This window comes from Martes martes (genome assembly GCF_963455335.1).
Source record: "Martes martes genome assembly, chromosome: 4".
NCBI classification, from domain to species: Eukaryota; Metazoa; Chordata; class Mammalia; order Carnivora; family Mustelidae; genus Martes; species Martes martes.
The window spans coordinates 93,737,556-93,747,194 of record NC_137891.1 but is presented as its reverse complement, the minus strand read 5'-3'; the positions used below and the strand labels follow the sequence as shown (position 1 = coordinate 93,747,194).

General features: G+C 48.6%; 1 protein-coding gene across 1 annotated transcript; it reads right to left on the bottom strand.

Annotated features, from left to right (window-relative positions):
• Positions 1-6,530: 6,530 nt before the first annotated feature.
• On the bottom strand, positions 6,531-9,296 carry NHLH2 (nescient helix-loop-helix 2). The gene is made up of 2 exons (XM_080802869.1): positions 8,928-9,296; positions 6,531-8,550 (listed from the first exon to the last, which is right to left on the bottom strand). Exon 2 carries the CDS (start codon positions 8,540-8,542, stop codon positions 8,135-8,137), a length of 408 nt encoding a protein of 135 aa, XP_080658995.1. The 5' UTR covers positions 8,543-8,550; positions 8,928-9,296; the 3' UTR covers positions 6,531-8,134.
• Positions 9,297-9,639: the final 343 nt, after the last annotated feature.

The window sequence follows — 9,639 nt, the reverse complement described above, 5'->3', positions numbered from 1 at the left end:
ACCTTGGGCACATTTCTTTACCTCTCTGTGTTCTTGGTGCCTTCATCTGTAATTTAGGAATAATAAGGGCTCCTGAGTCACTGTTGAAGGATTACGTGAGTTAATAATGGAAAGTGCCTGGCTGAGGGTATGCGCTAAGTTTGTATGCGCTAACAGACGTATGCTGATACGTCTGTTAGTCACCAGAGCCAGGGCAGACAGTGTGGGGTCTGTGTGTGGAAGCAGCACACGATTGGTGTCCAAGGCTTCTAGGTGGCTCTGCTGCTGACAGGGTATGAGGTGTGGCTGAGCCATTTAACCAGTCAGGATGTCAGTCGGTCATACCCCTGTCCTGGGGGCCTGAAGGACTCACAGAGACAGCATATGTGACAGACTTTGGGAGCTGAAAGGACCACGCTAGGGGCATCTGTTGCTGTTGTTAATAATCCTCAAGCCTCCATACGTGTTGCTGTCAGGGAAGGAGGGCTGGCAGGTCCACACCTTTAATTTCCCAGAATTCTTCCTTCTCCAAGGCATCTCCTCACCCCAGTTCCCCACCAACAGCTAAGAGAATTACCTGGGTTTTGTTTGTTTGTTTGTTTGTTTTTAAATCTTTGAGATCTAAGTTCGGCTCTGACAGTGTGTCTTTTACTCTGGTTTGTAGTTATCCAGCTACCACCTGTGAGCTACCCCAGCATACCCCCACTGCAGCTTTAGACTGTGGGATGGCCTACTGTGCCAGACCAGCCAGTTCTCAGGCATGTCCCTCCACGATAAGGCAGGGAGAGGGTGGTGACAGGGGCAGTCATGTGTGAGTGAAGTGCCAAAGTTAAGGAGGACAGGGGGAGAATTTTTAAAATAGAAGACCATCAGAAAGACAATCCAACAGGCTAGAGTAAAAAAGATAATTGAGTGGCGTCTGGGTGGCTCAGTCAGTTAAACACCCACTTCCGGCTCAGGTCATGATCTTGGGGTCCTGGGATGAGCCCCATGTGGGGCTCCCTGCTCAGTAGGGAGTCTGCTTCTCCCTCTCCCTCTGCCCGTACCCCGCCCCCCCACACACACACTCGTGTGCTCTCTCTCTTTCTCTCTCTCAAAGAAATGGGTGAAATCTTAGAGAAAAAAAAAAAGAGAGAAAGAAAGAAAAAGATCATTGGGAAAGGTGGGTTAGGCCAACTGTGAAATTCTCCTCAAATATGTAGGTGCTCACTGATGATATTCAGGAAATACTGCTAATTTGTTTCACGGTAATAATGGCCGTTTAGTTAAGTTAAAAGAAAGGAAAGTCTGTCTTTTAGAGATATTTACTGATGCATTTATGGGTGAAACGGTGCGATGTTCAGAATTTGCTTCAAATAACCCAGTGAGGTAGGGGGAGAGTGAGGATAAGAGTATAAATGAAATGTTGGGGCATTCGAATCCAGTTTACTATGCCCTTCACTTTTGTAGATGTTTTTAAATTCTCCATTAAGTGTTTTGTTTTGTTTTTTTCTTTAGTGTAGTTGCTCAGAAAATTCGTGGTGATTGATTTTTACTCACCAGGCCCCAATCGACTCACACCTGAACCAAGGCAACCTCCCTGCATTGCAGACCGGACCTCCGACCTCCAGCACAGCTCACCTCCCACTGTTCCAGAAATAATCCCCAGCCCCTGTGATTTTATCGACCAGGAGAGGATGCACCAAGTCTTGCTCAACAGAGTCAGCTCCGGAGGGCGTTTCATTTGTCCCCTTCCCTTGAGTTGGTCCGACCCTCTGAGCCTTTCAGGCAGACTGACTCCAATATCCTTTCCCCCAGTTATCCCATTTTAACCCCAGAAGATCCTGGAGAGGGCCCTTCCCTTCTCCTATAGCCAGGGATCTCCCACCTTTCCCATGATCCCTGATATCCTGTCCCTTTCTCCTTGTGTCTTTTGGAATGACCAGCAAGGAGAGGAGGAACTTCCCTCCTGATCTGGAAATACTTAACCAAACTGGAGAGGAACTTCCAACAGTTTCTTTCTTCATTACCTCAAAAAGAATTTAACTTTCAAAAAGCCATTGTAGGAAGTGCTGTGGAGCTCTTAACATACACCAGACATGTTCTAAGTGTTTTACATGAATTAACTCAATTAACCTTCCTAACAATGCTACGGGATGGGGACAACTAACCGCCCCCATTTTACAGGTGGAAAAACTGAGGCAGAGAACTCAATTATTTGTTCAGGGCCAAAGCCAGTTAGTAGAAGAGCTGGGGTTCGAACACAAGCAATCTCTGTCAGAGTCCATGCTCCTGACCACTCTCCCATAGTGGGAGATGCTATGACAGCATCAGTGCCCAGGGGAAAACCACGAGGAAAAGAGAAAAAGTGTAAGGCAGGCCTACCACATGGAGTGGGGTGGGGATGCAGATGTGTACATGACTTTGAATGTCTGCTTCTGTGTTTTATTCTCTCACATCCTAGTTACTTACCTGTGACGTTTTCTGTCTTAGAGGACAGGGATCATTTCTGTCTGACTTTTTGTAGAACTACTTATGTGTCATATGCAGATAAATAGAGTTGATGGAGACCACAGATCATTAACACATCAATGAATTATTAATGTATTATTTTTAGGGTCTTCTATACAACTTCCTATGCACGCTATAAATGGAACAGTAGTTATGAGAGCGCACAATCATCCAGCTCTTACTGTATTCCTCCTTTTCTGGCAAGCACTCTCCATTAACCTATAAAAACATAGAGTTGAGACAGGTGCATGTATCCTCCCATCCTACACATCGGAAAATGGCAGCTTAAGGAAGTATAGTAACATATTCAACATCACACATGTAAAATGAGTTGGAGCCAGAGTCTAGACCTGGCTCCAGACTCCTGGGTCTCAAACACAGGGATAGGAGAAACAAATAAATTCTGGTATAATGGAGTTTGTATATGGGATTCAGAGAACAGAGCAGCTAATGCTGCCCAAAGAAACAGAGGAAAGTTGTGTAGGGTTTACATTTGAGTTGGGTGACCATGGAATACTTGGAATTTTCGGGCAAAAAATAAGAATGGAGGAAAAGCAGTCTAGGCAGAAAGAGAGTAAGTGCAACAGCACAGGTTAGACAGGTCCAGGCATGTCCAGGGAAGGGAGGAAATCTGAATTTGGCAGGAACGTTTAACTTGAGGGAGAGTGGCTGAAGGTGATGCTATGCTACAGGGTATCTACAACAAGTTTGTGAAAGATTTCTATGCCTGGAGAAAGAACTTGAGCTTTATTTATAAGCAGTGGGAAGGCGAGAAGAGCTTTCAGGCAGGGAATGGCATGCTAACTTTAAAAGATGTTTCTCAGGGCAGCGTGAGAATGGACCTCAGTGTGCTAAGGAGTCGTGGGTGGGGTAGACAGAAGAGCAGGTGGTGAATAGTAATGTCTCAGACAGTGTCGGCTTAGCTCCAGTCTCCTTCAGGAAGAGCCAGTGCAGGGCTGCCACGAGCCTGCAGTGTCTTCCCACAATGTAGGAAGAGTCTCCCCTGCCTCCCAGCAGCTTAGTTCCAAGCTCAGGCACATGCTGAACTTGGCAGGCGGAGAACAGACTCAGTCTTAGCCTTCCTCCCTCCTCTTGGTTGTGGGACCTGCACTCTTCAGGCATGACTTGAACTGAAGCTTCTCCTAAGCTCATAGATGGGGAGATGGGGTGCCAGGGCCAAAGGTAAGGTGTGTGCATGGCATGGCCACCCTTTGGCAAAGGAAAACTGTTGAGTATGACCCCTAAAGGTACGCACTTCGTGAAACCAACAAACATGGTTTCATGACCCTGAGCAAGTTATGTAATTTCTGTAAGCCTCAGTTTGCTCCTTTGCTAAGTGGAGATCGTAACAGTACCTACCTAGTTGGGTGGCTGTGAGAATTAAATGAGATAATAATGCATGCTAAGGCCTTAACTCGGTAAGTACGCAATACTCACTGACTGTATGTTAGCTGTTAGTGTTCCTACTATCCCAACATGAGCAAGAGCCCTGGGAATGGTATTTGCTATACATGCCCTTGAATTGGCTGTCCCCTGTCCCTTATGCCTTGCCTCCCCCTGGCATCCAGAGACAGATGGCAGTGATGGGAACTGGTTACATCACAGCATTCCAGAGGCTGGCTCTGTACTTCATCATAGCAGACAACGTGGTCCTAGGGCAGGGTCACTGGAGAAAACCCAAAGAGCAGGTTTCATATAGAAAGCAGGTTTTCTCTCCTCCCCGTGCAGCCCTATTTCTTTTCTGTATGTACCGCCTGTCCTCAGTCTGCTCTTCCTTTCCTAATCCATCCCACTACCCATCTCTCAGCTGCTCACCCTCCCCTGCCCTCTCTCTACAAGGGATGGGTTTTTGCTCAAGAATTTAGTCACTTTTCTCTGGATGTCTCTGGACGGTGGCAGAAATGAAGCAGCCATCTTGACATAGAAATACTCAGCGCAGGTGGTCTTGTTGGCTGGGCCATGTGGGGCTAGGTTTTCTGGGGAGTGACGATGCCCTGGCCAGTTGTTGGGCAGCTGGGACAGAGGGCAGAAGGCGCAAGGAGCAGCGGAAGGGACTGTGGTCCCCAGTCTGTGTAGGGAGAGAGCAAGCTGGGAGTGAAGGATGAGGCCGCTGTCAGTGGGGCATGGCAAGAGATCGGCTGGGGCTGATTTTGGCGGCATAAGCACAGGAGATGGTAATAGGATGTGAGAAGACAGGGTACCACAAGCAGCAGCGACCTTGGAAGCTGCCAGTGAGGCAGATCCCGGTCTCCGCCTCTTCTAAGAGGCCTTCCTTAAAAGCCCTAAAATCAAACCCTTAGCAGTACCCTCTACTGCTACTGTCCCTTTCTTTACCCTGCTTTGTTTTTCTACATAGCACTGAGCAAAACCTGGAAGTAAATATTGTATATCTATTTGTTGCCAGGTACTGCTCTTCTCTAAACTTTATCTCATCTGCTGCTCTATTTTCAGCATCTAATAGAACAGTGCCCGGCACATAGTACGTCCTCAATAAATATTTATTGTATGTAAGGATGAATGCTCACTGTCATTATTCAGAGAAGAATCATTACTCTCTTACCTGTGGCTGAACAGCCACTGAGTCCCTGCCACACTCCAGGGATGAGTCAGTTACCCTCTGTCTAGCAGAGTGCCACAGTGCTCCCTTTGTCTTTGGGGGCTGCTGCACAGCCTTGGATCTGAAATGACATTGCAAAGATTCTCTCCTGGCATCACTGGAGCCATGTAGCTGGGATGGGATGTTGTGCCTTGCCCCTTGTCCTTGTCCACTGTAGGTTAACACCAAGGGTGAGGGCCATAGTCCTGTGGAGGGGTGAGTTAAAACATCCTTCCTAGATGTCACCAGGAGGTCTGTGTAGGTCAGTTGGAAATTGCCCTCATAAACCAGGAGAAGGGAAGCCCTCAGAAGGTTTTTAGAGGTTAGAAGTTGACTCCATTTCTATGGTCTAGGAGCAGGGCCAATTTTTGTATAGTGTAATAGAGAAGCACTATCAGGACTGGGATCACTCCTAAAGGTGGAAAGATCTCAATCCAAACAGTCCATCCAAAGACAGTATGTCTGGAGGCTGGGTAAATCATCCAGTGCTGCATGGCCAGGACTCCAAATGCAAAGCCAAAGAAGGCACCATTCCTTTTCCGGCTGTAGAAAGTGTGTTCCTACTAAGCATCTACCTCCACGTGAAGAAAAGAATGAAGTCTCGCTGGGTATCTGTGAACCTGACTACAAGGTACCTGGGTGAAAAGTGAAAAAATGCTCATAATCCCAGATGTTTCACAGGCATAAAACCAAGTATCCATGTAATTACACGTCTTACTTGGCAACCAGAGATTTGGTATGATGTAGACTCATAGCTCATAATATTCTATATGTGAGTGTATATGTATGTATATATTCTGTTTATTATGGAGTTTTAAAGTTACTCATGTGTTCTGCTTATAGACAGTTTCACATTTTTACAGGCTTTAGTAGACGACATTCTTCATATGCCAAGGTTGGTCCAGGACTTAATTTTTTTTCTTGTTTGCAGGTGTCATTCTTAAATTTTTTTTCTTGTTTGCAGGTGTCATTCTTAAATCGATGTCCTAATCAGATGTTTGAGTGCTGCAGTATACACCTTTTTCTTAACAAGTGCCATGAGGACTGAGTGTCATCATCTTGGGGTCTTCTTACTGCCAGTAAGTAGCCATGTGATTTAGTGCAGGGCATTCAACCTCCCTGGGCCTCAGTTTCCTAAATTCTTTTTAGGGTAAAGGAATTCACGATTCAAGTAATATTTTTATATAAACACTGTAATTTACTTCTCATTCAGAGAAATGTGATTTATGTCACCATCTTATGTGGAACAGCTATAACAGACTGGTCAGGATCCAAGTTTAGGAAAAGCATCAAGTATCTGGACACACAAATATCTTAAAATTTGGTGGGGTGGGGGAGGTTGTGATTTTTTTTAACTATTTCCTTTTTAAGGACTGTGTCCATTAAGATATTTCATGCTCAACAAGTATGTTTATTATTTTTAGAGAGTATTCTTTAAGTAAAGGAGAGGACTTTATTTGATACCTTTATTTATATGCAAAACAGCGCACCATTCATGAGATATGAAAAACTTGTCAGATAGAAACCAGATTATATCTATTTTCACTACAAAATATTGCATTATATAAAGCAACAGAGACACAAAAAAACCCTGAAAAAGACTAAAATCTTTGGATAGCAGATGCGGTTTTTTTTTTCCCTTGTCTCTAAAATACACTCCTTGTTTTAAGAGTTTCACAGCTGAGAACATGAAACATTTTCAGGTTATAGACTTTTCTTTTTGGTTGTCACAGAGGAAAGTAGTTTTGAAATTTTTTTAGGAAAATAACTTAATTTCCTAAAATCATCCCACGCACAAACAGCACACACACACACACACACAGAAGCTACTCTCCTTATAAACAGCTTGTAAAGTACTTTTCAGACATAACTACAGATAAGAATAACAACACTTACTTTTTTTTAAAAAACTATAATAGTGAAGTGCTAGTGTTGCTGATCTCACAACAAAAGAACCTTTCAAGAACAAACATCTTAATATATAAAATATGTTTAGAAACAGGGAGAAGTGGGAAATTTGTTATACAAGTGCAATATAATTAGAGCAAAAAGAAAGACCACAGTATAATCTCAACAAACACGTAAAAAGTTAGACATAATTATTCCACAGGAAAAAGTGTAAACACTCGACTATAAATAAATTGGCACAGAGTATCCAAAGTAAAATTATCACCACTCTGAAAAATAAATGTCTTGAAAAAAATACTCTACTCCTTCTAACATAAATAAAAATAGGTTGTCTTTTTCTAACTGCACCTATGGGTCCACATGTTTAAGGTCACAAATAGATGTTTTTGGATATATAAAGGGGCACTTTGCCTGAAAAAGCAATCAGATATTAAAATTTCCATTTAAATATGGATTCTGTCTACATCAGTGTCATACCTTGGGGTTAAAATCTCACCCAGTTCAAATCTTCCCACAGTGTGTCTATTCTCAATATATCTTTTGAGCTTACCAATATTGAGGGTTTGTCTGTTTTATTTGGATTCCAGTATAACTTCCTTTTCACGGCAGAACGGAAACTTTCCTGTTCCACCTTTCCGTGCCTTAAATCTCTTACACTGGAGGACAGTCCTTCCCAAAGCCTCCAAATGTTAGGTGATTTGTCAATTAGAAAAATCCCAGATAGTCTAAAGTTAAGGAGTCTTTACTCTGAGCTTCTGCCCTCATCCTTTCAAAACATGAAGATTTGTGGGAGATAAATGTAGGAGAACTCAAAAGTCTCCACTGAGCTAAAGCAACCACGCTTAAAGGGATCCTAACACACGGAGGGGAGGCCTGGAGGCGGTGCGTCTCGGGTGCCTCCAGGAGGCACGCCTGGCCAGGAAAATGCCCCCTGCAAACCCCAGACTCGCCAGACAACCCCACCTTCCCGAGTTGGAAACCCCTTGTCTCCCTGCTGACCGGAGAGAACTCGAACGCGTGGCGAGCTTCCTCCCGCGTCCAGGCCTCTCCCGGCGGCCGTCACCCTGGGCCGCCGCCTCGTCCGCCAGCCCACGGCGGCCGCCCGGGTCCGTGGCGTTGCCCCGGCTTCCGGACCGGCGGCCTCCCGCCGCGCCCCAGGCTCTACACGTCCAGGACGTGGTTGAGATAGGAGATGTAGCAGATGGCCAGGCGCAGGATCTCGATCTTGGAGAGCTTCTTGTCCGGGGGCAGCGTGGGCAGCAGTTTGCGGAGCTCGGCGAAGGCCAAGTTGAAGGCCTCCACGCGGATGCGCTCGCGGGTGGCGTGAGCCGAGCGGTACTTGGCGGTGGCGCGCCGGCGGCGGCGCTTCTCCTCTCGGCTCAGCTGCTGCGGGTGCGGGTAGAGCGCGGCCCGGCTGCCACCCTTGCCGTCGCCCTCGGCCTCCTCCACGGGCTCCAGGTCCGACACGCTGCCCAGCACCTTGGCGTCCGCGCCGCCCAAAGATTCCGGGTCCGAGTGCGCCGAGCTGGGGTGATCCGAGTCGGCGGCTTGGTCCGGACTCAGCATCATTTTGGAGGCTGAGGGGGGAGTCAGAAAATCAATCAATAAAAGGAAGCAGGGTCTTCTTTGGATCCGAGGGAGAGCAGGCGAGGGCCTACCGGGTCGGCCCTAGGCGCATCCCGGGTCCCTCCCCACCCTAGGCGGGCGCGCTCCGCAGAACTGGCCCCCCGGGGAAGGGAGCGGGCCGAGAGGGGCAGGCCCGGGGACCGGAGCCCCGAGCCTCCCCACGGGGCCCGGGCCGCGGCCAGCGAAGTCCCGGCAGGGCCCCGGCCGCATCCCGGACCTGACTTCTCGGCCTGCGAGAGGCGGAGAGCGGTCTGTGGGCCTGGTCCCCCGGGGAGAGGGCAGGCCCAGGAGGCTGCGACTGCTTTCCGTGCCTCCTCCGGCCAAATACCGACTCCGCAAGGCCGTCTGCCTCACTTCCCCTTCTCCGACAAACGAATGATTGCGAACGCCGAGCACTTCTGGGGTTTACGCGGGGTCGGGAGACGCCGACTGCGCTCCTGCCCCGAGGGCCTTAGACCCAGCAGCCAGAGGCAGCGGCGCCTGTGGCCCTCACGCTAGTTTGGGGCGTGCGGGGCGGCCGCGGCTGCAGAGGGCGCCCCGCGCGGGAGATGCGCCCCGGTCCCGAGTGCGGACGGCAGACAAGGCGGTCCGGAGCCGGAGGCGTCTCCGAAAAAACAAAGCAATGACTGAACAAACGCGAAGGCTCCTTTCTACAGAAAATTGACCCTAATGCCCTCGCGGCTCCCCGAAGCACCATCTGTCACGCAGACAGCCACACACATCGGGGACCTAGGGGAACGGCGACGGGGGGGGGTGAGACAATGCGCCCGGCAGTCGGCAGACCACCTCCCGGGAAAATGCCGGCGGCCGGATCGCGGCGGGAGGGGAGGCTGGGAGAGAAGAGAAGACAGGGGGCGGGAGGAGACGCCTCGAGCGTCCCCTCCGGGAGCAAAGTCCGGTGCTCAGGCGCCCGGAGTCGAGAACCCGCAGCGGTGCCGTGGCGGCCTGGCCAAGACCGAGTTGGTTTGTGCTCAGCTCTCCCGTATCGACGCCCTCCTGGAAGACCGCCTCGCCGGGCTCCTCGGAAGGCTCCGACCCCG

Bases quoted from the DNA above. Each gene is read 5' to 3' on its own strand.
- NHLH2 (XM_080802869.1), bottom strand. From the start codon at position 8,542: ATGATGCTGAGTCCGGACCAAGCCGCCGACTCGGATCACCCCAGCTCG.